The sequence below is a fragment of the Pipistrellus hanaki genome, assembly GCF_964339955.1.
Source record: "Pipistrellus hanaki genome assembly, chromosome: 16".
NCBI classification, from domain to species: Eukaryota; Metazoa; Chordata; class Mammalia; order Chiroptera; family Vespertilionidae; genus Pipistrellus; species Pipistrellus hanaki.
The window spans coordinates 1300881-1326590 of NC_140518.1; the positions used below are offsets into that span (position 1 = coordinate 1300881).

The 25710-nt window shown below is 68.6% G+C and overlaps 2 protein-coding genes across 4 annotated transcripts; one reads left to right on the top strand and one right to left on the bottom strand.

Moving 5' to 3' along the window:
• The first annotated feature begins 9782 nt into the window (after window positions 1-9782).
• CBX8 (chromobox 8) lies at window positions 9783-12369 on the top strand. 2 transcript variants are annotated; one of them, XM_084862040.1, is made up of 6 exons: window positions 9783-9952; window positions 10339-10382; window positions 10564-10629; window positions 10752-10818; window positions 10914-10943; window positions 11243-12369. In XM_084862040.1, the coding sequence occupies exons 1-6, from the start codon at window positions 9884-9886 to the stop codon at window positions 12122-12124; spliced, it is 1158 nt and encodes a 385-aa protein (XP_084718166.1). In that variant the 5' UTR covers window positions 9783-9883; the 3' UTR covers window positions 12125-12369. The 2 variants fall into 2 exon arrangements, with proteins under 2 accessions (XP_084718166.1, XP_084718167.1); XM_084862041.1 differs by lacking the exon at window positions 10914-10943 and having other exon boundaries at window positions 9786-9952.
• Window positions 12370-19864: 7495 nt separating this feature from the next.
• Window positions 19865-24715, bottom strand: CBX2 (chromobox 2). Of its 2 annotated transcripts, XM_084861994.1 has the most exons (6): window positions 24555-24715; window positions 24417-24460; window positions 23433-23498; window positions 21784-21889; window positions 20739-21257; window positions 19865-20708 (listed from the first exon to the last, which is right to left on the bottom strand). In XM_084861994.1, exons 1-6 carry the CDS (start codon window positions 24624-24626, stop codon window positions 19956-19958), a joined length of 1560 nt encoding a protein of 519 aa, XP_084718120.1. In that variant the 5' UTR covers window positions 24627-24715; the 3' UTR covers window positions 19865-19955. The 2 variants fall into 2 exon arrangements, with proteins under 2 accessions (XP_084718120.1, XP_084718119.1); XM_084861993.1 differs by having other exon boundaries at window positions 19865-21257.
• Window positions 24716-25710: the final 995 nt, after the last annotated feature.

Here is a 25710-nt window from a genome sequence, read left to right on the forward strand (position 1 = left end):
GAGCCTCAGGCTCGGTGCTGGCGCCATGCCCACCCACTGGGTGGCACAGAATCGCTGTGCGGGAACGTTGCTGCTGCTGCTGCTGCTGCTGCTGCCGCCTGGCAGAGCCCACCCAGCACGCCCCACTGCCCTGCGTGAGGCCTTTTCCTCCATCGTGTGTGGGAGGGGGCAGGGGGCTCCCAGAGACCCCTGCGCGCAGCAGCGCGGCCCCGGAGAAGCCGGAGCCCCTGGCCCGCTGCCCCCTCCGGTCCGGAGAACCCGCTCCCCACTCTCCCCAGCACCCAGCGCCTTCTCCCCGGCTGTGCTGACCCCCCCCCCCCCCCCCCGCGTCTGAAGATGCCGCGAGAGCGCCCCTCAGCAGCGCCATTTCCAGGAGCGCGATGCCACCTATGGAAAGTGCCGGGAAGTCCCGCTGCTCCGTCAGCCTCTAGAGCTCCGCGCCAGACCCCTCACCGTCCCCACTGAGGGCGCCTGGAGCGGGCTGGGCACCCAGTGCTCCTCTGGGGGCGCCCCGGCCTTCCTGGGCCTCCTCCCTGGGTGTCTGGCAGGAGTTCACAGCGCTCCAGGTGCCCCCTGCCACCACCTGGGGCTCTGTGTGCGGCGCTGGCTGTCAGCGGGACAAGCACTTCCTAACCCTGCCGATGTGCCGAGTGCGCGGGTGTGGGGCCAGGCAGCGGCTCTGAGGCTGCCGCTCCACAGGATGGCTTCACGGGAGAAGCTGGGGGGCGGGAATAACCTGTCCAAGGCAACTCAGCAGCCAGGGCGGAGCAGCCGCAGGTCCCACCATCTCTCCTTCCCAATCCACTGCTCCGTGTGCAGCCCGGCCGGCCGCTGGAGCAGGCTCAGGGGCAGTCCCTGCCCCCCAGGCAGCCGGGAGGAGGCGGGAAAGTCCCCCGGGCACTCTGGCCCCAGCTACTGGGTTCTGGTCTCACCAGAGTAGGGGAGTCCAAGAACCAGTGACCCCCTTCTCCCCCACACACACACCAGAACCACCTCACCTCCCAGGCCCCTCGGCTCCTGGACGGCAGACCTCGGGCGGCACTCCCTGTCCCGCAGCCGGACTGGACTTGGTCCAGGGCTGGGGCGGCTGTTGCTTGGGTACCTGAGTGTGTCCCCCTGTCAGGCGGTTAGTCAAGCCTCGTCCTCAGGCTGTGATGAGGATGAGGGAGCTCAGCAAGCCGCCAGCAGAGCACAGTGGGACCACCTGTGTCAGCCCAGTGTCCTGCCGGGCGGGCACCTCACCCACCTGAGCCGGGTAGAAACTGCGCTCCCCAGCTCCCCTGCACCCCAGCAGGCGCCCTGGCCCCATCCTCCCCGCGGCCCCAGGAGGACCCAGGACCCAGCGGTCTGTAGGGGAGGGGCCTCCAGGGTCGGAGTCCAGGGCCTATCCCTCCCGTCTAGAAGCACTGTCACTCCCCAACACGGAGCCTGGGCCCCGTTCTCAGTTCTCAGATTTGGAAAAAACTCGGCTAGCTGTGTGTGTGTGTGTGTGTGTGTGTGTGTGTGTGTGTCTCAGCCACGAAGCAGGACAGAGCTGCCCCTAGCTTTCTGGGGGAGCCTGGCCCTGTGGTGCGGTGCTGAGGGTGTGTCCCCCGACTCCCCCTGCAGCAGCAGGCTGACCACAGCCCAGGGATGGGGGGGGGGGCTGGGTGCCCAACCCGGGGCAGGTGAGGAGGGCGGAGGCTCTGCCCCAGGCCCAGGTCAGCCGAGCCTCCTCTCCTCACCTGTCAGCCCTTCTCTTCCCTGCACTTACCCCACTGTACCCTCCCTCCCCTCCCTCTCCACGCCCTCCCCCTCCACACCCTCCCCTTCTACGCCCTCCTCTCCCCTGGAGCTCTCAGCCAGGTTGCTGCCAGTTCATCCAGAGGCAGAGAGGGGAGCAGAGAGGTGGCCCAGGGGCCTTAAAGCCCAGCTGGCCCTGTGCCCACCTTCTCCCTCTCCCATCGGACAGACCCCTGGCGGACGGGTGCGGGGCACTCTCCTCCCGCCTGGACTGGGCTTTCCCCGCAGAAGCTCACTCCCTACCACCACCTGCGCCGGGCTTCGACCAGGCCTGGAGGCCAAAGCCCAGCACCTGAGTCTGGGGACCCCCACAGGCGCCCTACGAGGGGCCGCAGCACCTCCTCCCCCCTCCCCTGGGGGCCACTCTGGGTTCCACCGGCACCCGCACCGGCACGGCATGGCCGTTGGCTGGGCTCTGGGGCAAACGCTGCCATTGCCGGCCTGCAAACTGGTGCCCCCCCCAAGAGGCGGCTGGGGCCCCAGCGGTCTCCCCTCTTCTCCGCGGGCGGGAGGCAGTCCCTGGGGGAGGGGCTGGGAGGCGGAGGCCGGCAGGTGACTCTCCCTGCAGCTGTGAGGTTCTGGCGGGCAGGGCTCGGCGGCCCCTCCTCCATTTATTCCGCCATCCCGCTCCCCTCGCTCAGGGGGAGACGGAGGCTGGAGCCTGGGGCCAAGAACCCCAACTCCCCCTGCATGCGCTTCTAGCTGGAGTGTTCCAAGGGAGCCCTTCCGAGGAGCCCCCCAAAAGCTGTACTATCACAGCCTCCGCTAGAAATAAGGTGCCGCCCCTGGGAGGGCTGCACCCCAGGGAGAGGGAGGGGGTGAGCAGGGAGACTGCGCCCACAGGCGGCGGGGACCCAGAGGGCAGAGGAGGCGCAGCCAGGCCCCCCTGCCGCTCCCAGCAGCCCCCACTCTCCAGACACCCTCTCCACACCCCAGTCCCCGGCCCTCCCCCTCCCCCTGGAAACAGCGTCCTTGGGTGGAACCCACCGTCCCCATCCCGCCCTCCCTCCCTCCCTCCCTCCCGCCGCCCGCCCTCCTAACTGCAGCAATTTCCACTGGAACTGGGGGTTACTTTACTGGACGGAGCTTCCCGCTCCTTCAGCCTCCCAGAGGAGATGGGGTCTTTTCACTGCCCCCGCTTCGCTTCTCTCTGCCCCGCCTCTGGGAGGCAGTGGCTTTGAAGGAGACCAGTTCGGCTGTGAAAGCCCTCTGGAGCCCAGCATCACCCCCATGTGGCCCTCGATACAATCCTGGGCCAAAGGCACCCCACATTCACCTGTGGGTGTCTCCCGCCCGCTCCTCTTCACACCAGACCTCAAAGGTTCTTGAACGTGTGATGTTCGCTGCACACAACGTCCTCTCTGCCACCCAGGCGCCCAGCTTCCGGCTTTACACCCGGAAACTCCTGCTGCCCCGCGCCGAGGCCAGAGCCAGGGAAGGGCTCCCCGCCATCTGCGGGGCGGGGGCGGGGAGGGGGGGATGGGGCTCGGAGGCCTGGAGGGTCCCGGCGGGACCGAGCGCGGTGGGCGGGCGCTCCCTGATCCACAGCGGGCCCCAGCTGGACCTTCCCTGCCCCATCCACCTTCAGAGTTTGCCCCCCAAGCCCCTTAGGCCCAGTCCACGCCGGCCCCGCTTCTGGGGTCACCAAACCTCCCCCAGCGGGAGGGCTGATGAATGGGGTGTCCGCGGGGCTCTCTCAGGGCACCTCAGCCCATCACCCGTTTGGCCAAAAAGTAGCTCAACTCCAAGGCTGAAACCAGGAAACTCAGCAACTCCGGTGAGCACCCCGTTTCCGCGGCTGGAGCCGCACCCCCGGCCTGGGCAGGAGCCCCTGCGGCCCCGCGTCTGCTGGGCGCCTGGTCAGGGCTCCAGGACCGGGGAGAACTGACCCGCCCGCGGTCCTGCCTGATGCCACCGGCATGCCAACGAGAGCACCGAGAGGTGCGGCAGAGAGGCTGGACACCCCGGGTTTGCAGGGCGACTTCGGCCGCGCCCCGCGTGCAGGCGGCGGGAGGAGGCGAGCGGCTCTCATTCGGTACCGGTACCGCGCTCCCGGGTTTGGGTTCCCAGCAAAGGGCCAGGAGGCGGACGCTTCCCGGCAGCCCGGACGCCGACCCGGCCTGGTCGGACTCCAGACAGCGCCCCCTCCTGGGACCAAGTGGGGCGCCATGGGCGCACTGCGGGGTTGGGGTGGACAGAAAGGCACTGAGCCAACGACGAAGCCCGCCGGTGCCGGGAGGCTGGACGCTGCCGGGCGCTGACACCGTTTCTCGGCGGATCCCGCCCCGTCTGTCTGCCCAGGGCCCGCCGCCCGCTGTGCCCTCTCCCGCGGGGGGTGGACACCTCTGGTCCTCCCGGCGCCCCAGGCTCGCCTTCCCCAAGGACGGCAGGCTCCCGGCCCCTCGCTCTGGCCTCTCCCCGGCGGCAGCACCAGGCGGGCGGGGAGAGGCACCGGCGGGGCCTGCGGCTCAGAACCTGCCCGGGTCCCTGCAGTCCCAGCCAGACCACTGCCATTCCCGCCGCTGGGGCCGCGCCAGGGGGACGGAGCCGAGGCTTCCCGTAGCTTCCCCGAGGAGAGCCTGAGGGAGTGGACAGGGCGGCGGCCAGCGGACCCCAGGCTGGCGGAGCCAGGCGCCCCTGCTGAGCAGGCGCTCTGGGTCCGCTCCCCTGTCTGATGGTAAGGCTGGGGGAGGGGAGGGTGCGGGCAGCTGTGCGGAATGACCCCGAGGAGCCAAGGGTGTCCGTGCAGGCAGGCCGGGCCACGCTCTGCATCGGGCATCAGTAGGTCCAACGGCCCAGGGGCATCGATGACAGGCAGGGCACCGGGGACAGTGAGAGTGTCGCACATCCGGCCCAGCGGCTCCTGAGAGCTCCAGTGTCCTGACCGAGGCCGAGGCCTTGACCCCTAGGCCGCCCACGTGTCCCTGCCAGCCCCTCCTCCCTGGTCTCACAGTCCCTCCCGGGCTCTGTCTAGGCCTCGGGGTCTGAGTCCATCTCCAGGGGCGATGGAAACGTGCCCCCACCCAAGCCGGGACCCACCCACTCTGGGACCCCATCCTCTCGGCGGGACAGTCATGGGTGCAGCTGGCTGGTTCTCCTGCACCGCCCCCCCCCCCACCAAGGGTGCCTCCCGCATTCCATAAGCACCGCCAGGCGGCCTTCTGGGAGAGCTGTGGATGGCTCCGCAGTGTGCCCCCGGGGCTGCGAGGTCCGCGGGTGCCTGTCTCTGGGACGGGTCCTGGGGAGGCACCCTACGGGGCCAGTCTAGACGGTTTGAGGGCTCCCCCTCGTGCAGGTCAGTGGGCACCGGCTCCCTTTGTGGGCACCCCCTGGGCAGCAGGGACAGACTGACACTGGGTTCCTTGGACGCTCCCCAAACCAGACCCACTACCCTGGTCCCAGATCAGGGATGCTGACAGAACAATGAGCACCCGCTGTGCACTGCCTGCCTGACGGTGGCGGTGCTCACACACCTCAGAGCCCTCAGCACGGTCACCTTCCTTTTGAAAAGCGCCCTGGGGACAGAGGCACGGGGTGGGGGGTGTGTCCCACGGTATTATGAAGTGGCTGGAGCCCAGGAGGCTGGTGCTGGAGCCCACATTTTAGCACTGAGCTCTCTGCGGAAGGAAAACAGAGTTCTCCAGCCTCCAGCCTGGAGGGAGGGGTGAACGGCTCCGGAGTCCCTCCCCCACCTTTGTTCCAGCCTCATCTTTGTTGCCATTGCCCCCGGCCTGCTCAGGGCCACGGGCTTCTTCCCTGGACGCCCTCCTGGAAGCCCTGCGGGAGCCGGAGTGCCCGCTGGGTGCAGAGCCAGCCGCGGCGGGGTTAGAGGCAGAAGCCCTGCTGTGCCCTTGGCTGGGCCACTTCTTCTCCCCGAAAAGTTTGCTCGGCCTGGGGGGTGGGGGAAGGACTGGATCACAGCGGGTCGGTGCGGCTCTTACGTGGGGAAATGCGGGCGCCCACAGCTGCTCAGGAAAGGCTGTCTGCCTGGGAGGGGCGCCACGCCTCCTCGGACGCCCGGAGGGGCTTGGTCTGGGTCCCGGGATGTCAGGGCTGATGTGGAAGGCCCCGCACCCCACCCTGTGGAGGGAGTGCGGGCTTGTGGGAAGTTCCTGCCGCCGCCAGCCCTCCTGCTACCTGTGGAGTCCCAGGGGCTCTGACAAGGATGGCGACCAAGTAGGAGCTGGAGCCCAGGCCGGGTCTCTGCGGGGTGCTGGGCCACCCCTGCAGCTCCCCCAGCCGTGGGCGATCAGCGCCCGTGGGTGTCCGGCTGGGGTGGGAGAGCGCCAGGCCGGCTCCAGTCAGCCCCGGGCCCAGCAACTGCGCCCAGGCCACCGCCCCGCGGCTCACCTCACAGCCGCCTGCCCACACGCCCGAGGCACGCGGTTGGTTCCAGATCTGCCCGTGTCTGTGGCCGGGACCCAGCCCGTGTCTGTGGCCAAGCCGCAGCGTTGAAACGCTCCCAAAGGACGCGCCGGGGCCTGACCGCTCCCTGGGGCGAGGGGACGCGCTGGGGCTTGCTGGTCTGGCGGGCGACCCAGGAGCCCAGCGCCTCCCGGGGCGGCCCGTCCCGCCTGGCCTCTGAGGAGGCCAACCTTGGCCTCGCCTCCCCCGGCCGGTGCCCTGGCAGCGGGTACCCGGAGGCCTAAGATGGCCCCTGGCGCGGATGAGGCCGGAGCACAGAGCACAGAGCAGAGTCTGGGCACCTTCCAGGGCCGGGCGATGGCTCGGCAGGCTCCCGGCGTCCGGGGCAGGTTGGAGGTCCTCGGTCGGGAAGGGAAGTGGAAGGTGTGTGCCCGTCACCCACGTGGGTGCAGGGTCAGAGAGGAGACCCCGGGGTGCAGGAGACGGGCGACCCAGGCGGGCCAACGCCTGCATCGGTGCACAGAGAAGCCGGCTCCTTCCAGAACCCGGTGGAGGTGGAGGGAGGCTGCAGAGAGAATCGCCGACAATTTCCTTCCTAAAAATGCGATCGGAGAGCTTTTGATTTCCACTTTCACTTCCCGGCCCCTGCCCCAGCACACGCACTGTCTCCTCCAAAGACGCTCAAATTGCAGCCATATGGGCTGGTCCGAGGAGCAGTTACCTTATTCACCGCAGCGGCGGCGCAGGGAGCCCGGCCCGAGCGGCTTCTCATTCTGGAAGCTTTGATTTTACTCCAGGAGGGGCTCCTGGGAGTCCCGGCTCTCACCCTGGGGGAGGAGCGGGTGTGCGGGCGAAGGGAGGTGTGAGAACTGCTAATGGAGGAACAGAGGTTCAGTGAGAAAGATGGGGGGCCCCACGCTGGCGCCCCCTCCTGGCACAGACAGGCACCCTTCCGGCCCGGCCCGGTGCTGGGTCCACAAATCCTTTCTCAGATCGCTGCCTCTCAGGGGCTGGGCTATAGGGAGTGCAGGCCACCGCGCCTGTGGGCTCCGACTCTGCGCCCCACTCTCCCCGACGGCTGGAGCAGGAGAGGGACAGAGCGGAGGGGGAAGGACGTCCCGCCACCGGCCAGCTTCCCACCAGGACTGGGTTCGGGATCGAGTTCTGCCCTGCTCCGCAGGAATCCCCGACGTCTGCAAACGGAACCACCTCCCACGGCGATCTGGTTCCGAACCAGCGTGTCCGCCCCGGCGGCTGGGGCAGCGGGAAAGAGGGGAAGGGGCTACAGACCGAGAGGGGGAGGAAGGGAGAGAGAGAGAGAGAGAGAGAGAGAGAGAGAGAGAGAGAGAAGGAGAGAGAGAGAGAAGGAGAGAGGAGAGATGGAAGGAGAGAGGGAGGAAGGAGGGAGGAAGAGAAAAACGGAAAGAAGAGAAACGTGGGGAGTGAGCAGGGCAGTGAACTTTCTCAGCGTGAAACTGAAACCGGCGACCTCTGCTCCAGGTGGTAACGGCACCCGCACACCCCGGGGACCGGGCTGCGGAAACCCCGTCCGCCGGGAGCCGCGGCCCTCGGCGGCGCAGGCCCGGGGCTGGGGGCGGGCGGCGGGCTCTGGAGGGGGCGCGCGGGGCCGGGGGCAGAGGCTCCGGGAGGGGGCGGCCGCGGTGCGGGGGGCGGAGGGCTCCGAGGGGGCGCGCGGGGCAGGGGCGCAGGGCTCCGGGAGGGGGCGGCCGCGGTGCGGGGGGCGGCGGGCTACGGGAGGGGCACGCGGTGCGGGGGGCGCGGGGCTTGGGGGGCGCGCGGCGGGCGCAGACGGCGCGGCCCGGCGGAGGGTGGGCTCTCTGGGGCGGGGAAACCAGACACTCGGAGGCGGCGGCGACCAACTTTATTTTTACTGCCCAAACTGTTGGAAAGTATTTAAGCTTAAACAGAAACAGCTGTCCCGCTGGCACCGGCCGGCGAAACTATTTGTTACCGGGAATGATTCTATGATGAAGGACGCGGCCTCTCGCGGGCGGCTCTCCGGGGCGGGCTGGCCGGGGCGTCGCCGCGGAGCGGCCCGAGGGACGGGACTGCGGGCCCCGCTCCGCCCGGGGGCGTTTGGGAAGGAGACCCGAACCTGGAACCCGCGTCTGCGGGCGGGGCGGGGAGGGAGCGGGCGGTGGGCTCGGAGCCGCTGTCCCCGGGGCCAGGGCCGCGCTGCGCCCGCCGCCCGCGCGCACCGAACTCGGGACGCGGCGCCGGGGTCCCGCGCCCCGGAGGCCGGCCTGTCCCTCCTCCCCGCCCTCCGGGAGCCGCTCTCACTCCGGGGGCGTCGATGTCTGAGCCCGGGTTCCCGGAGCGAGAGCCGTGCCCGGCAGCGGGGCGGCGGCCAACAGGACAGATCGGCCGCCGTCCCCGCCGCCGCCCCGGCCCCGGCCCCCGCAGGCCGAGCCCTCTCACTGCACCGCACCGGACCCCGCCGCGCGCCGGCCACGCGTGTTCTCGCCGAGTGCGTGTCGCACGTCGGGAGGAGCCGTGGACAGGAAGTGTGTGCTCAGTCCCCGCAGGTCGCCGGGTCCAGGGGAACCGGGACGCACCCCTGGCCGCACGCTCCAATCCCAGCCAAGCGCTGGGCTCTGTCCGGTGGTCGAGGCCCCCCCACCCACATCCAGGCTCGGGCCGGGGCGGCGGAGGCGAGCCGGCCACACTAGGACCGGAGGCGGCGGGAACGAGCCGCGCGGGCGGGCGGCGGGGGCAGGTGGCTGCGGGCGCCGGGAGACGGCACGCGACGTCCCTCCGCGGGGTCCCGGGGCGCGGAGGGACGGAACCGTGGGTCCCCCTTGGGTCTGAGCTCGGCTTCCGGGCTGGGGGCGCGCTCTCCAGCCCAGGCCGGTCCGCAGGGCCCGGAGGGCGGCCGAGGGCCGGGCCGTGCGACAGGAGACGGAGACACAGGCACATTGATTTGTCCGCAGGACCGTGCCGGCGGGGGGGGGGGGCCGTTGCCGTGGAGACCGGAGGTCGGGCGTGCGCTCCGGGGAGGGGCGGAGAGGAGACGCGGGCGAGGGGCGCGCCGCGGCTCCCGGGGTCCGGGCGCGGCCAGGGCGCCCCAGCACCTGTGCATTGTGCATTGTGCGGCGGGCGCCGGGGGGAGGGGAGGGCGCGAGCCCGGCGGCGGCGGCGGGGCGGGCCGGGGGTCTGCCGGGAGGGCGGGGCCCGGCTGACACGGCCGCGGGGGTCCCAGCGAGAGCGGCGGGGAGCCCGGAGCGCCGGAGAGACCGCTCGGTGGAGGGGGAAGGGGCCGGGGCGGAGACACAGGGCGGACGGCCCCTCTCGCCAGCCCGGCAGACTGACAGCGGCCGCGCCGCCCTCCCCGCGACGTCACTTCCGGCGGCGGCCCCCACCCCCTCGCGCTCGGTCCCCGGAGCGGCCGCGGCTCCGCCCCCTGGCGATCGGAACGCGGGTCACGTAGCAACGCGGGCAGAAAGGGAGGGGGCGTGGCCCGGCGGCCGCCCAATCAGCGCGCGGGGCAGCCGGCCCCCGTCCGCTCGGCTTTAGCAACGTCGTTAGCAACACGTGGGGCGGGAGGAAGCGCCGGGCGGCCGGGCGGGGGAGCGGGGAGCGGCGGGAGGCGGGGAGGGAGCGAGCGCGCGGGAGGGGGAGGAGACTGACGTCAGCGGCAGAGTATTATGGTCTGTCGTGCGCTGGCTGCTGCTTTTCTGCTCCTGGAAGCAGCCAAGGGGGGAAGCGGCGAGTCAACATGGAGCTTTCAGCGGTTGGGGAGCGGGTGTTCGCGGCCGAAGCCCTCCTGAAACGGCGCATACGGAAAGTAGGTGCCCCTGGGCCTGGAGCCGAGGCCGGCGGGCCCTCCCCTCCCGGCCCAGGTCCCTCCCCCTGCTGCAGCCCAGCTTCCCTTCCCCCAGGTCCCAGCAGCGGCCGCGGCCGTGGCGGCGGCGGCGGCGGCGGCTCTGAGCCCAAGCGCTTTCCTTAGACTTGCAGCGATGCACAGATTGCATGAGTGGGGGGCGGGGTGGGGGTGGATGCCGGTGCATGCACTTTGTGCAGCGTTTCGTGCAGGGGGCGATGCCGTGGACTCGTGTCCTTTGCGACAGGATCCCAGGCATTCATTCGGTGCATGCATTTTTTGCATGTATTTCTGTGTCCCCGTCATGCACTACTCCCGTGCACACACACATCCCCCCGTTGCATCCACAGGGCCGCATGGAATACCTCGTGAAATGGAAGGGCTGGTCGCAGAAGTAAGTAGGTTATATGCAATGCTCAACCCCAGGCTGTTATTCGGGAGGTTTCTTTCTTCCTCTTTTCCCCCCTTTATGTTGAAATACAACACAATGAAGGAGAAAAGTTACAGACAGACACTCCCCCCTGCTGCTCTCTCCCCGCCCCGGGCTCACGCCCCTTCCTCCTGCCTCCCTCCAGGTACAGCACCTGGGAGCCGGAGGAAAACATCCTGGATGCTCGCCTGCTCGCCGCCTTCGAGGAGAGGTACAGGCCCTTCCGGCCTCCGCTTCCCCCTCAGACACAAGGCGGCGGCTTCTCCCCAGCCTGGACCGGCCCAGCCCCGTCCCCTCGCCCCTTCCGCTCACCTTTCCCCCTCCTTCCTCCAGGGAACGCGAGATGGAGCTCTACGGCCCCAAAAAGCGAGGACCCAAACCCAAAACCTTCCTCCTCAAGGTAGGATGGACTTGTCCAGTGGTGGACAGCAGTGTTGACCCTGCGGGCTGGTGAACCAACGGGGTGTCCACACACTTTGTCTATTTGTAATCTAGGAGGGAACCCCCAGACAGGCCGTGGACCAGGTCAGTGGCTGTGCCGAGGGTTGTCTTGTGGGAGGGCCTTAGCCACTCTGAGTTCCCGCCCCCAGCCTTCCCGAATAGAGACGTAGTGAATACAGGCGGTGTGCTTGCTGTGAATGGCTGGTCCCTGTGACTCCCCACCCCTTCCCCCAGACTGCCACCCCCAGCCCCACCCCCACCCACCCCACCCCCACCCGCCCAGAAATTCTGGGGGGGAGACCCAGAGGCTGTCTGGAGGAGGGGTCTTGGGGAGCAGTGTGGGCAGGGCCCTGCCCCACTGCTGACACCGCCTTCCTCGGTAGGCCCAGGCCAAGGCCAAGGCCAAGACGTACGAGTTCCGAAGCGACTCTGCCCGGGGCCTCCGGATCCCTTACCCTGGCCGCTCGCCCCAGGACCTGGCTTCCACCTCCCGAGCCCGAGAGGGCCTCCGGAACATGGGTCTGTCCCCGCCCGGGAGCAGCAGCAGCACCAGTAGCACCTGCCGCGTGGAGCCCCCTCGGGACCGGGACAGGGACCGGGAGCGAGAGAGGGAGAGGGACCGCGAGCGGGACCGGGGCGCCGGCCGCGTGGAGGACAAGCCCAGCTCGCCGGGGGACAGCTCCAAGAAGAGGGGCCCCAAGCCCCGGAAGGAGCTGCTGGACCCCGCGCAGAGGCCCTCGGGAGACGCCGGCGACGGGCTGGGGGATTACCTCAAGAGCAGGAAGCTGGAGGACGCCCCCTCTGGGCCCGGGAAGCTCCCGGCGGGCCACAGCGTGATCCAGCTGGCCCGGAGGCAGGACTCCCACCTGGCCCAGTGCGGGGTGGCCAGCCCCGGCCCGGCCGAGGCCACAGGCAAACTGGCCGTGGACACCTTTCCCGCCAGGGTCATAAAGCACAGGGCCGCCTTCCTGGAGGCCAGAGGCCAGAGTGCCCTGGACCCTGGGGGCCCCCGGGTCCGGCACGGCTCAGGCACCCCCGGCTCTGTGGGGGGCTTGTACCGGGACATGGGGGCTCAGGGGGGAAGGCCCTCTCTCATCGCCAGGATCCCCGTGGCCAGAATCCTGGGGGACCCCGAGGAGGAGTCCTGGAGCCCTTCTCTGACCAACCTGGAGAAGGTGGTTGTCACCGACGTGACCTCAAACTTTCTGACCGTCACCATCAAGGAAAGTAACACGGACCAAGGCTTCTTTAAGGAGAAAAGATGAAGTGCTGGGTGGGTGACCCCGGATCAGAGCGGGAGAGAGAGAGAGAGCGCGAGCCTGGCATAAAGGATGCTTTTTATTTCTGGGTGGGAGGCAGCCTGTGGGCTCCCCCGTCCCCCCCCCCACGTCCCACAGCCCACCCCTTCCTCCCTCCTTCCTCCCTGTCAGTTTTGGTTGGAAGATTATTCTAGAGTTATATTTTCTATTAGATGTAAATATGTTATTTAAGAAAAAAATATCTAAATATATATATTTCAACTCTCGAAGTTGTTTTATTTAACACGGAGAGAGAGACGGGCTCCGTGTGGGTTAGCTGGGGCCGACAGGCTGCCTGGGGCACGAGGGCCCCTCCGCTCCCCAGGGGTCTGGGGAGGTTGGGGACCGGGTACTGGGCCTCTGGCGGTGTCTGGAGGGACTCAGCTGGCCCTCCTCCCCTCCTCCCTTTTCCCACAGCCCCACGGCAACCCCACTGCCGCCCGGGCAGCCCCCTGGCACCGAGGCAGGACCCAGATTTTCTCTCTCCCCCCATTGGCCAGCCAGGCCAGCCAAAGATTGGCTCCCCAATCAGAAAGTAGGGGGTGGGGTCAGTCTGTGTTTCCATTTTTTTTTTTTTAGATTAAGAAGGAGGGCTGCGGGGGGAGTAGTAACGTGAATCACTTGTGTGTGTGTGACTTCGGAGGTGAGAAGTCGCGGGGGGCGGGTGGGAGCAGCTGACGCCCCCCAGGGCCGCGCCAGGAAATGCACTTTAGGGGGGACGTGCCTGTTCTCCACGCAGATCGGATCGTGCGTATGAGTGTGTCACGCGGACACCGGGGCCCGGCTCCCTCCCTTCCTCTCCTCGCTCCGCAGAGAACAGAAACCCAGCGAATCTGTTTACATTCCCGAGATGCCAGGACAAACGGGGAGGCTGGCGCGTCCGTGCCCAGAGCCGGAGGCCGTCTCACCAGCGGGGTCTGGGTTGGACGTTTTCTTCGTGGCTGCTCGCGCCCCGGGAGCAGAGCCGGCCCCCGGTTCCCCGGAGGAGTCGGACCCGCCTCCCTGGCGGAGGGCGGGCCGCCAGCTCCGGGACGGACGGACGGACGCGCGGCCAGAGGGGCCCACCCTGCGGACCCACGGAGGGAGGCGGCTGGAGCGGGGCCTGGGCCCGGCCCGGCTGTGGGTGCGGCGGCGGGGCCGGGCCTGGCGGGCGCCGGGAGGACTCGCACCCGGCGGCGGGGCCGGGAAGGAGGGGCGCGGCGAGGTCTCCGTCCAAGAATGCGCCTCGGAACTTTGCTCGTACCTCCCCGCCTTCCCCAAAGCAAAAGCTATAATTTATAGTCCTTTTCGATGCGCGGCTTCTCCGTTTGAACTCGACATCCAGACTCCGCCGGAGGGGAGGGAGGAGCGGGAGCTGGGAGAGGCGGCCGTCCCCGACGCCCCCGTCCCGGCCGGCGGTGAGCACGCTGCACCCCACGGACGCAGAACGCGAGCCCCCGACCCTGCAGAACTCGACTCAAAAGCACAAACCTCCCCTCTCCCCTCCAAGACGGACCCTGCGGCCTCCCCGCCTCCCCGCCCTTAAAGGGCCAGCGGAGACCCGACTGGTCAGCGCCCATCGAGGCAGGGCCCAGAGGAGGCACAGACTGGGGCGAGCAGGGCAGGGCGGGGCTGAGGGGGAGCTGCTCACTGGGGAGACCGGGCAGCCCTCGCACTGGGTGTTCCCACCGCCTGCCTCTGCCTCTCCCCGCAGACTTCTCGCCTTGGGGGGGGGGGGAGAAGAGTGAACTGTGTGCCCTGGTGCTGTCTGTTTGGATGCTAGGTTGCGCCTGTGAAGAAGCCCCAGGATGGGGCTTTCTCTGCTCCCGTTTGTAAACTGGGATTTTAGACTTTGTGTAAGCAGCGCCCTGCGGGGACTGAGTGTCTGTTCTCAGATGAGACTTCCTCGGAGGGACCTGTCTGTACCGAGTGGTCCTACCTGGCTGCCGCCTGTCCGCCCTCCCTCTGCCCTCCCTCCTTCCTCTCCCTCCTCCCTCCTCTTTCCTCCCTCCCGGCTGCCCGCGCTCCCTCCCACCCAGGCCAGCCTGGCTCTGCCCCCACCTTTGTCCCTCCGTCTGTCCGCGCTGTGTGTCTCCCCCGCTGGCTCTGGGACGCTGACCTGGGGACGGGCCGGCAGGGGCGTGGCTGGGGCTGGTGGCCTGCAAACGCCCGGGGCTGGAGCAGGTCGGGTTTACTGAGTTCGGAGGTTCGTGCAAAGCTGGGATGGACCTCCGCCTCCGCTCCAGTGAAGCTTGTGTCTGTCTGTATCCAATGCCGCTTTTTACGTGTTTAAATATATACTTTGTAAATAGACATGTCTCCGCTTTATTCCTCTCCCCCTCCCCCTCACTGGAGCAGTCACACCCCGCCCCTGCCCCTCCTCTCTCAGTCCTCCCCCCCACTCTCCCCCAGCACCCAGCGGATCCCCCCTCCGAAGACCCTTCCCTAAAAAGATAAACTCCAACCGGGCGGGAAGAGAGCTGGGCTTGGAGGGAGTGGGAGGAGAGGTCCCGGCTTCCCTCACCTACCCAGTGCGTCTCTCTGGGACCCAGCAGAACTTGGGGACCCCTGGAGGGTCCCCCGTTCCTGTGTCGGGTCTCCCCCGCCGAGTTCCACCCCAGGCCGCATGTTGCCGGTCCCCCCATCCCCCTCCGGGCCTGAGTTCCCTGCCCGGCGCTCCGGGGGCTCCGCCTGCTCCCAGTCCCGCGGCTGGACCTGCCCCCCAACCTCCAGCCTCGACTGCCCTCCCCGACGCAGGCCGCTGGCTATTGATTGAGGAATTGGATTCGCGGGGATTGCTAGGCAACTGGCAGCTCCGAGCGGCGCGGCGCGAACTGATGTGATTAGTGAACCCGGAGCTGCGGCTCCCCGCGCGCCCAGCCTCCCGGCCGGCCTTCTGGGGGCGGGACCGGGGACCGGGGACCGGGGACCGGATCGCGGGGTGCGGTTCGGGCCTCCCTGGCCGCAGTGGAGCGGGTGGTGAACCCGCACAGGACAGCGCTCTCGGGACCCCCACAGTGGCCGCCCCGAGCCCCGCAGACGGCGCCCCGAACCAGCGCGGGCCCAGGAGCGGGGCGAGCGCGAGGGGAGGGCCGCGTCCCCTCTCGGCCCACAAGTCCGGGAGCTCCCCACCTCCTGCCCGGTTCTGTGCCCGCGGGGAGGCCCGCGGGGAGGCCCGGGGGGCGGGAGCAGGCGGTCACCCCGGAACCCCGGCCCAGCGGCTCCGCCGGAACCCCCTCCGGCGCGGCTGCCGGTGTTGGGGCGGCGCGGCGGGAGCCCCTCTGCCCCTCCCCGGCTGCTCGGCCTCCACCGACCGCCGCTGGGACCGGAGCTCCTCTCTCGGGGTCGGTTCTCCGGGCGGACCTCCAGGAAAGCGCCGGGAGTGGAGGCCCCGCCGCGGCCGCCTCCCCCACCCCCACCCGACGGCCCCTGCGCCCCAGGGCAGCCCCACAGCGCGGGGCCGGCGCGGCTTTTCCGTTCTCCGCTCCTTGGGTGCGCGGACCCCCATCGGGGCCCTGTGCGGTGCAGAGGGAGACCCCCGCCCCGCAGTCCCGCCCAGCACTGGGGGGCTCGCACCCCGACTTCTTCTCACCGGGAAGTTCCCCGCCCAGAGGCGGCCCGGGATGGGGCCGAAGTGCGGGCCGGAGGGGCGCAGGCCCGTGTGCTCCCAGCGGCGCCCAGCCTCGGGCCTGGACCCCGGGGAGGGGCCGAGACTTGGAAAACGGGGGCGATGGGGCGCCTGGGCGCGGTGGTTCCGTCGGCCCCGCGGGGCTCAGAGCGGAGCAGAGACGGGCCCCGCGCGCCCCGGCGCCGGCCGCTCCACCTGGCGGGACGCGTGCGCCCTCTAGAGGCGGAGGCCGCAGCCCATCCGGGGCGGCCCCTGCCCTCCGGGTGGGAAGGGAGCAGGGCCGCCCCTCTCCCCGCCCCGGGGGCCAGCGCGCCCCTCCGCGGCCAGGTCTCCCAGTGTGCGGAGGGAGGGCACGCGGTGTCCAGCCGCCGGACCGTCTAGGAGCCTGGACGTACGGGTCATGCCAGGCGCCTTCGGACCTGGGGCTCCGGGCCCGCCTCAGGCCAGGCGGGGCCCCTGGCGACCCAGCCCATTCTCCCGGGAGGCGGTGGGTGAGGCCGCAAACCCAGCAGCGCACCCCCGGAACGAAGGCCGGGGTGGACCTTGGCCCGCACGGTGGTCTGTCCGAGGAGGCTCCTTATAAATGATCCCAGGAGTGGCTGGCCATCCGGGTGAGTGTGAGTGTGTGTGTGTGTGTGTGTTTGTGTGTAACACCGGCTCCCACTCTGCCAGTCCGCTCCTTCCCAGCCCCCCAGCTCCCCCTGCAGCCGCCCCCACCCCAGGTCAGGCCGCTAGGGTGGCCCCAGCCTCCCTCCCCCAACACAACCAGCTCCAGCTTCAGGAGGCGAACAAAAGCCAGCCAGCGCCTCCTGGGTAGAATCTGATTTCAAACCCTCCAGCTGGGGTGGCTTCCAGCTGCAGGAGGACCCCCTGAACGAAAGCATCCAGGCCTCTGCCCCAAACCAGGGCGCCCACAGGCAGGCCGCTCCCTTTCCTTCCAAGGGTGCCAGTTCTCCCGGAGGCGAGGTGTGTGGATAAACTGCTGAGGGTGCCCGGGAGATGGTGCCCCGGGGAGAGGGTGCCTGGGGAGAGGGTGCCCCGGGGAGAGGGTGCCCCGGGGAGAGGGTGCCCGGGCCGTTCTTCAGGAAGCAAGCCCTGAGGGAGCCTGGGTCAGGCCTCGCAGCCAGAGTCTGCGGGCTTTGCGGCCCCGGAATGTTACAGCCGTGTCCCTTTCAAGTGTTACCACGTGTGGTGGGCTCCCGGGGCAGCGTCTCTGGACGCGGGGAGGGGTCTCAGTGAGTTTATGGCGTTATCACAGCGCCAGACACCAGCAGCAACCCTCACCCAGGACCCTGTTGTGCTCCCCGTCCCCTGAGATGCCAAACCGCTGTGAAACGCTGGTGCAGGGACTCACTTCTATAATGAAGCCCACACCTTTGCTTAGGAAAAACCTGTTTTTGGCCCTAACCGGTGTGGCTCAGTGGATAGAGCATCGGCCTGGGGACTGAAAGGTCCCAGGTTCGATTCCAGTCAAGGGCATGTACCTTGGTTGCAGGCACATCCCCGGTAGGTGGTGTGCAGGAGGCAGCTGATCGATGTTTCTCTCTCATCAATGTTTCTAATTCTCTCTCTTCCTTTCTGTAGATAATCAATAAAATGTATTTTAAAAATATTTTTTTTGCACCCCAGAAAGGTGGCCACGCCTTCCCGAGCCCTGGATCCCCCTCCTTCTATTCCATCGTGTTGGAGGATTTTGCCTCAAGAAGGGGAAAGTGAAGACACGTGTTTCCAGGCACCGCTCATGACACTCAACAGGGTAATTAAAAAAAAAACATTTATTGATATACTAAGTGAAAAGGCAAAGGTCTGACACATTGGCTCTCTTCCCCCTGCTAAATAAATTAATGTCCGTCTGAAAAAAAACCCTGCAACCTATGGCTAGTGTTGTTTCCCAAAAATACTAGAAAATGCACAGAATTTCCAGATGCATGTGAGCAGAAACCTGGCCATCGAGGCACTATCTTCCCCTAGCTCTCACTCCGCCCAGCAAACCCTGGTGGGCTTTCTGGGGGAGGTGTTCCCTTTAGCTGGTTGGTCCTGTTTGAATTTGGGGGCTGGGCTGCTGTCCTGTTTCAACAAAGACCTAGGTTTCCCAGGGAAGTAACATACCCAGTTTTGTTCTCTTAAGAAAGCAATAAAAAGTGGTATACACTAACAATTTGGCTTTTTCTTTTAACACAAATCAAGCCAGGGATTGGCACTGGCCCACAGCGCTGGTCTTTCCCCAAAGCTTCCCCCCAATGAGACCTCTAGCGAGGCCCAAGCTCTCTGAAGTCAGGTCAGAGTTTTGAGTGTAACCAAAACAGGAGCCTTCTTTTTGGCACCAAAAATATAGGTATAAAAATATGCCAACCCCCTGGAGGAGGGCAGGCCGGCTACTTCTTCCCACCCACTCCCAGAAGCCGAGACAGGACAGGACGTATACACCCGCTCACCGCTGTGTGGCAGGGGCCCCTACGGAACAAGGCAATGCCACGCTGGACCTGTGACCAGTGCCTAGATGCACCCACCCGCCCACCTACACACACACACAGCAGCAAATAAAACAGGAGGGCTTTATTAATTGGTAAACATGGCGACCAGCTCAGAGCACCTGGGCCCACTCACACACACACTGTTAGGGTCACAGCACCCAGACACACACACCACCCAGCAAGGCCAAGAGGCCGGGAGCAAGGTGTTTACAGATCAAACTTTGGGATTGAGAGAGCTGGTAAAGGCACCGCGTTGGGACCGGAGGCCTGGCTGCCGGCGCCCGTGAGCTCAGAGGGGCGGCAGCACGACCAGGCGGAGCAGCTGCAGAATTTGGAGGCATCAGCTCCTCTGGAGGGGGCGGGGGTGAACCCCTGTGATCACCCCGGGGACAGGAGGGGGCTGCAGCCAGAGCCCCAGTCCATGCAGGGACTGCTTCCCCCTGCCTGGGTGCACAGGGGGCAGGTCTCCCTTCACTGCCCACTTCCTAGACTCAGCCTGGCAGGCGGGGACTCCATCTAGTCTTTGGCTGCCAAGGCGGCACCACGCCCGCAGCCGGTCGGGGATGCCATGTTGGAGCCCCCGTGTCCGGTGGAGACCCCTCAACGGGGTCCTGGACACAGGCTGTCCCCAAAGGCACTCGGTTCAGATTTGGCTACAGCGAAGCCCTGGTTCCTATTTGGCATGGAGGGCGGGGCTGGGAGTGGGGGAGGGGTGGAGGCTGCCTTAATCAATCACAGAAATAAAACCGGAGTCCCCCCAAGGCCCCGTTTTTGGCATTACAGGCTCAGTGGCACCCCAGCTGGCCCACCTCGCCCCCGTGCCCAGGACACGCATTGCATGGTGGGTGGGAATCCACGCAGGGCAGCTCCGGCTGCGGCCTCCGCCTGGCGGGCCTCTCTGGTTCTGTCCAGCTTCCCAAACGCGCAGGCCGGCAGACAGCGTCTCCCCGGGGAAGGACACGGGGCCCAGAGGCGGGGGGATTGTCAGGGACGGTGGCTTCTCCATGGGGGGACGTGGCGAGGCTCCCGCACAGCCAGCAGGCCCGGGCAGAGTGTGGGGCTGAGAGGAGGACGGGTGGTCCTGGCACAGATGGCAGGAAGGCAGGCACCCTCTCCTCCTGCCCCCCAAACCCAGAGGCTGGCTCCTCAGGTGCAGTAGCTCAGGGACTTGCCCAGCGGAGCTGGCCCCCGGTTAGATGGCCCCAAACCAGCCTCTCAGAGTCCCTGCCTCCCCTACCTCACCCCCCCCCCCCCGCCCCCCAAGACCTGTCCTTACATCAAGGCCACAGCCCTCAGCTATGAGGGGAGAGGACAGTGAGAGATGACGCCCCCTCACCCTGACAGCTCAGGCACAGTTCGGGGGGGGGGGGGGGAGTTCTGGCAGCAAGGCCCCTGCCCCACCCCATCTTGGTCTGCCTGCCTGGTGTGGCCCTCCAGGCCCTGCCCCCCACCAGCCACGCTGGCCCAGAAGCTCCTCCTGGAGCATCGGTGCCCGGGGAAGAGGAGCCGTCAGCAGCCGGGAGGCGGTTCGGAGATTTGGCTCGAGCTGCAGGTGTGCCCAGACTTCCTGAGGCCGAAGGGAAGCGAAGGCCGAGGTAGGAACGGGGCGGGCGGGCCCCGGCAAGGCATCGAGGTACGGCCGGCCGTCTGCCCGCCCCGGAGCGGCCTGGCGTGGCCACCACGGGAGCCAGGCCGGAGGCGGCGGCGGCGGCCACGGTCAGTAGTGCCGCAGGCTGAAGAAGCCCACGCTGGTGGGGGACTCCTTCACGGTGACGGTGACGAGGTTGGCGGTCACGTCCGTGACGAAGACGTGCTCGATCAGGCTGCGGGTGGGCTTCCAGTCCTGGCTGGTCTGCACCGACAGGGACAGGTTCTGCTTGGCGCCGGGCAGCGAGGCCGAGGCCGGGTCCGGGTCCGAGTCGGAGCTGCTGTTCTCCTCGCCGGTGCTCATCTCGGACAGCGCGGCCGCTTTGCCCAGGGCCCCGGGCCCCTCCTGCCCGCCGGGGGCCGCGCCGCCCTTGCCGCAGTCCCTCTTCCCCGCCGGGGCGGGCACAGCGGCCGCCCGGGCGGCCAGCTTCTCGCCCTTGCCGGTGTCGGTCAGCACGGCCCCGCTGCCCCCGGTGGCGCCAGCCCCGGCGCCCTTCCCAGTGCCGGGCACCGTGGCAGGGACGCCCTTGGCGGCTGTGGCGTGGCGGGCGGCCATGCCCACCCCCGGCATGCCGTTCTTGACGCTCTGTAAGTCCAAGACCTGGAGGCTCAGCTCCTGGGTGGGCGCAGGCTGGGGGCCCAGACAACCGGCAGGGACCTTGCTGCCGCTGTGGGCGTGGGGGGCCCCCCCGGCCCCTCCTTTGGGCTCCATCGCCCCACTGCCAGGGGCCTTTGGGAGTTTGCTTCCCGGGGGGCTGAACCCCAGCTCGCCCTTCTGCGTCCTCACCTTGAGGTCCAGCCCGAGGCCACACTTGCCGGCGGCCTGGGCCTTGAGCGCCAGCCGGCCGGCGGCCTGGGCCTGGCTCTGGCTCACGCGGTTCATGTAGTGCACGATGGAGCTCTGCCAGCTGATGCCGCCGCGGCTGGGGCTGCCGGCCATGCCCTTCATCAGGCTGGCCAGGCTCTCGGGGGTGGCCAGGCTGCTGGGGCCGCCGCAGGCCTCCTTGGCGTGGGCCTTCAGGGCCGCCAGGCCGGCCACGGGGGCGCTGAGCGGAGGCGGCAGCTTGCCGGCCGGCGCCCCCAGGTCCTTCCTGGCGGTCTTGAGCACCCGGGCCAGGTTCACGGGCCTCCGGGCCGCCTTCTGCTCGGGGGGCAGCGGCTTGCGGCCGCGCTTCTTCCGGACGGGGTCCTTCAGCTCGGGCTTGGCCACCAGGATCTGCGCCTTCTTCTGCGGCACCGGGTGCGTCTCCCGGCCGCGGGGGCCCCTCTTGGCGTCCAGGTCGCTGTCCCCCTCTTCATCGGAGGACGAGGAGGACGACGTGGAGGACGAGGAGGAGCTGCTGGACTTGCACTTGGAGGAGGTGTCCGGCTCCTGCAGAGACCGGGGGAGGTGTCGCCCTTCGTGGCCTAGTCCCGGGGCCCAGAACACACACGCCCACCCCCCAGGGGTCTCAGACACGCCGAGGCCAGCACCTCCTGTCGCTTCCAGACTACAGGGGGTTGGGGGTGGGAGTGGGGGCAGCGAGTTAAAAGCAGGAAAAAGGCGCTGGCCTGGCTCAGTGGACAGAGTGTTGGCCTAAGGACAGAAGGGCCCTGGGTTCGATTCTGGTCAAGGGCCTGTACCTGGTTGTGACTCGATCCCCGGCCCCAGTCAGGCCAGTGCAGGAGGCAACGGATCGATGCACATCTCTCTCTCTGTCTCCCCATCTCCCTTCCACTTTCTCTAAAAATCAGTGGGAAAAAATAAAGCTCAGCAGCCTGGGCACACTGCTACCCCGCGGAGGCCGGGAGGCGGTGGGAGGCCAGAGACACCCTCCGCCAAAGCCCTCGGCCCTCCCGCCTGCACTGCACCCGCCCCAGCGGGAGGCGAGCAGCCAGAGCAGGCCTCGGCCACCCACCTTGAGCTTGGAGTGCCGGCTGCAGGAGGACATCACCGTGAGCTTCCGCGGCCGGCCCCGGGGCCGCTTGCCTTTCTTCCGGTTCTGAACCTCCTTCTCCTGCTCCCTGGAGAGAATCACCCATCAGGGTCACGGAACCCCACGGCTGCAAACACCCGGCCACTCCCGCCAGCCGAGGTGGCTCATCAGTGGACGGGAGTGAGCGGTCCAGCCCCCTGCAGCACCGTGACGTCTGCACGCCCCCCTACTTCACCGGCGTCAGCCAAAGCCAAGTCAGAACGCCAAGCCAACCTGGCACTCGAGCAGGTTTGGTCTCTCCGACTCCACTCACAGCACGCCTGCCCCAGCTTCCCTGCAGGCAGAATGTCCCGGAGAATTCCAGAAGGCCAAGGGGGCCGTTGTGGTCACCCGGTCCAATCCCCTCACTTCAAACTGAAGTCCAGGCCGAGTGAGGGCCTGCCCCAGTACCACCCCCCCCCCCCCCCCCGCCAGGGCCACGGCGACAAGAGATGCCTCCCAGCTGAGAGAGAGAGAGAGAGAGAGAGAGAGAGAGAGAGAGAGAGAAAGGAGGAGAGAGAACATGAACGTGCGCTTGTGTATCAGGCTCCCCCCGCCTCCGGAAGAGGCTCTGTCTGGAGGGGTTTCCCGGTAACTGAAACGGCAGACGGCACCTCACTGGGGCCTGGCACGTGGCCCTTCCAGAATCCAGGGAGCACCCGCCGAGCGGGCACTGAGGCAGCCGACGGTCTCCCGCGTCACCTCCTACGACACCGCGAGCTCCCGGCCTCCAGCGGGACCGCCCCCATTTCCGGAGGAAGAGCACCCGCCGCCCAGGATGTGACCAGACCGCCCGCTTTACCTCTCGGGCCTCTTGGGCACCCACAGCCCATCTCCTAGGGACCCTGCCCGCCGAGCCCGGTCCCCCCGGCTGGACCACAAGGAGGGCAGCCGGGGCCGTGGGCTCTGTCAGTGGACACTCCCTCTTGGCTCTGGGACCCGAGTCACGTTCGGCTGGACCTCAGCAGGGACAGCTGTCTCCATCCACTCAGGGCCTCCCGCCCAGTGCCCACACCTGCCCTGTCCAGTGTGCTCCCAACAGCACCTCTGGACCCTCCTGCCGGTGGGGGTGGCCACCCTCGCCTGCCTCTCACCACCCCTCCCCTCGGCAGCTCAAGGCCTCTCTAGCCCAGGGCTCCTAAACAAACACAGAAATGGCACCTAGGACCACTGAAGCACACTCAGCCCAGACGGGCCAGGGGCTGCGGCCAGCACGCTCACTCAGCACCGCGCTCGGTAGTGTGTTCTGCGGCCCCGAGAAAAAGAAACGTCCTGGGCAGGGTCTGCATTGCCACAGCAAACCCCCCGTCCTGGCCTCCATCAGCCGTGTGCAAACTACTCAACAGAAAGGGCAAAGCTTTTCGTGAAGGAACCGAGACAGTTCATCCCGGCAGGTCTGGCTCCCAGCAGCCAACGGCACCCTGACTCGATGGGCTCCTTAGGGGGAGACGCAGCTCTGTTTGGGGGAAAGTTTGCTTCATCTTTCCCACCAGCCATGGGGATGGCAGCAGGGAGCCCGGGCAGCTGCTGGGGGACCCCTGGAGGGCCAGCAGCGCCCCGCCCCCTACCCCCCCACCCCCCCACCTCCTCACTTCTTCTGGAAGGCCAGGAGCAGCCGCGGGTCCAGGATGTTCTCCTCGGGCTCCCAGCTGTTGTGCCTGGAAAAGCAGAGAGCAGGTCGTGGTCACGCAGCAGCCCCTTCAGAAAGCAGCCAGTCCCTGCGGCCGGCAGGTCTCGGGGGACCCCAAGAAGGGGTCCAGGGTGCGCTCCTGGAAACGGGGTTCGGAGGCCAGTACCTCGCCTTGAAGCTCCAGGGGAAACAGCTGCTCCACCCGCCATGAACACCCGCCCCAGAGGGCTGGTCCCCCACCGGGAGGAAATCAAACGGCGGAGAAAGGGAAGTCGGCGGAGGAAGCCCCCAAACCCTGGCCCGGAGCCCGAGCGGGGAGGGGAGGGGAGGCTGTCCAGAGGCGGGGGGCGGGGGGCGCAGCCCCAAGACTATAAAAACGTGGCTGGCGCCCAAGCAAGCGCGGGCCAGGCACCAGAGAGGAGAGCAAAGGCCCGGGGGTCCGGGGGTGAGGGGGAGCCGGGCCCGCGGGAGCGACTGTAAACAGAGCCCCCTCGGGGAACGTCAAGTCCCCTCCCTCCCATAAAAAAAAAAAAAAAAAAAAGGAAGCCCGCGCTCATCAATAGGCAGCTCAGGTTACAGCGGGGCGACGGCAGGAGGGCGCTCCGGTCCGCGGGAGGCGGAGGGGCAGGGGCGTCAGCAACAAATGGGCGGGAGCCCGCGCGGCGCGGAGGACGCGGGCCGGGCTCCGGGGACGGCGGCGGGGCCGCGGGGCTGGGCCGCGACCCCAGGGGGAGCCGCCGGCGCCGCGCGCCCCGGGTTTGTAAACAAAGGGCCGCCCCTCGCGGCGCGGGCGCCCCTCCCCGCAGCCGGAGGAGCGGCGGGACCCGCGAACTTCCTTCCCGCGCTGCGCAGACCCTCCCCCCGCCCGCCAGCTCCGCGGCGCCGGGGTCTTCCCCTCCCGGGCCGGGGGCCCGGCGGGAAGCGGCCTCGCAGGCCGGGGACTCACTTGGACGACCAGCCGCGCCACTTGACCAGGTACTCCAGCTTGCCCTGCGGGAGAGAGGGGCGCGTGAGCGGGCGGCGGCGGGCGGGCGGGCGGGGGGCGCGGGGCGCGGGCCGAGCGGGGCCGCCGGGCCGCACGCACCTTGCGGAGCCGCTTGCTCAGGATGCACTCGGCGGCGAAGACCTGCTCGCCCACGCTGCTCAGCTCCTCCATGCTGCCGCGCCCGCGCGTCCCTCCGCGGCGCCGCCGCTCCCGCACCGCCGCTCGCCGCGCGCCCGCCGCCGCCGCACACAAAGCGCCGCCCCCGCCCCCGCAGGCCCGCCCCGCGCACGCGCAGCGCTGCCCGCCCCCCACGGCGCCGCGCCCCGCCCCGAGGGCGGGCCCACCCGGCGCAGGCCAATGAGCGCGCGGGGGCGGGACGCGGCGCCGGCCAATGAGCGCGCGGGGGCGGGGCGGGGCGCGCATTGTCCGCGGGAGCTCGGCCTCGTGCCCGCGGCTGGGTCCGCGCGGGCGCCGCTCCGGGCCGGGCTGGCCGGACCCCTCGCGCGGGAATCCCGGGGCGCGGCCGGGCCCCGCCCTCTGTTGGGGGGTGAGGACGGGGACGGGGACGGGGAGGGGGAGGGGGAGGAGGACGCCGCGGGGCTTCGGACCCGGGAAGTCGACCGCTGAGTCCTGCTTGGCCCCCGGGACGCGCCCGGCCGCCTCCTGACCGGGTTTTCCGGGAAAAGCGCCATTGTTCCTGCCCGAAGCGGGAAGTTCCTGCGCCCGCCTGCGAGGGGCGCTGCTGCGGGCGCCCAGCGCCACGGGACCCCCGCCTTTTGGAACGGGGCCTCCGGGTCTCGGCACTCGTCCCGTTTTGCGCGGGAGCACAGGGGCCGCGGGGGGTGGCGGGGGGCGGGAGCGGGAGGGAATGGGGGCCAAAGTGCCGGCGGGAGCAGGGGAGCTGCGGGAACGGAGCCGCCGCTCCCCCCGAAGGCGGGAGAGGATGCATCCGCCGAGCCCCGCCGAGCGGAGCCGAGCCCCGCGTTGCAGGGCGCGCGTGGGAGGGCGGGGGGCGCCTTCATTCGTTCCGCGGTTATGAGGTGCATGTGGGACTGGGAGCGAGGCTTCGGGCGGCGGCCGTGACCCAGGACTGAGGCACCGTCGGGCCGCCAGGATTTGGAAATGTGCAGCTTTTGGGCCAGTTGCCCGCCGCAGAGAGGGGATTGGACCGCGTATCCCCAGTGGGGTGGCCTGGGGCCCCTCTTGGGGTCCTCGGTGGAGGCGACCCTTTTACTTCCTGCTGATGAGATCCGTA

Coding starts and splice junctions, on each gene's coding strand:
- CBX2 (XM_084861993.1), bottom strand. CDS start 24,626: ATGGAGGAGCTGAGCAGCGTGGGCGAGCAGGTCTTCGCCGCCGAGTGC. Junction 23,499..24,416: donor TGGCGCGGCTGGTCGTCCAA/GTGAGTCCCCGG, acceptor CTGCTTTTCCAG/GCACAACAGCTGGGAGCCCG. Junction 21,890..23,432: donor CTCCTGGCCTTCCAGAAGAA/GTGAGGAGGTGG, acceptor GATTCTCTCCAG/GGAGCAGGAGAAGGAGGTTC.
- CBX8 (XM_084862040.1), top strand. CDS start 9,884: ATGGAGCTTTCAGCGGTTGGGGAGCGGGTGTTCGCGGCCGAAGCCCTC. Junction 10,383..10,563: donor TGGAAGGGCTGGTCGCAGAA/GTAAGTAGGTTA, acceptor GCCTCCCTCCAG/GTACAGCACCTGGGAGCCGG. Junction 10,944..11,242: donor CCAGACAGGCCGTGGACCAG/GTCAGTGGCTGT, acceptor CTTCCTCGGTAG/GCCCAGGCCAAGGCCAAGGC.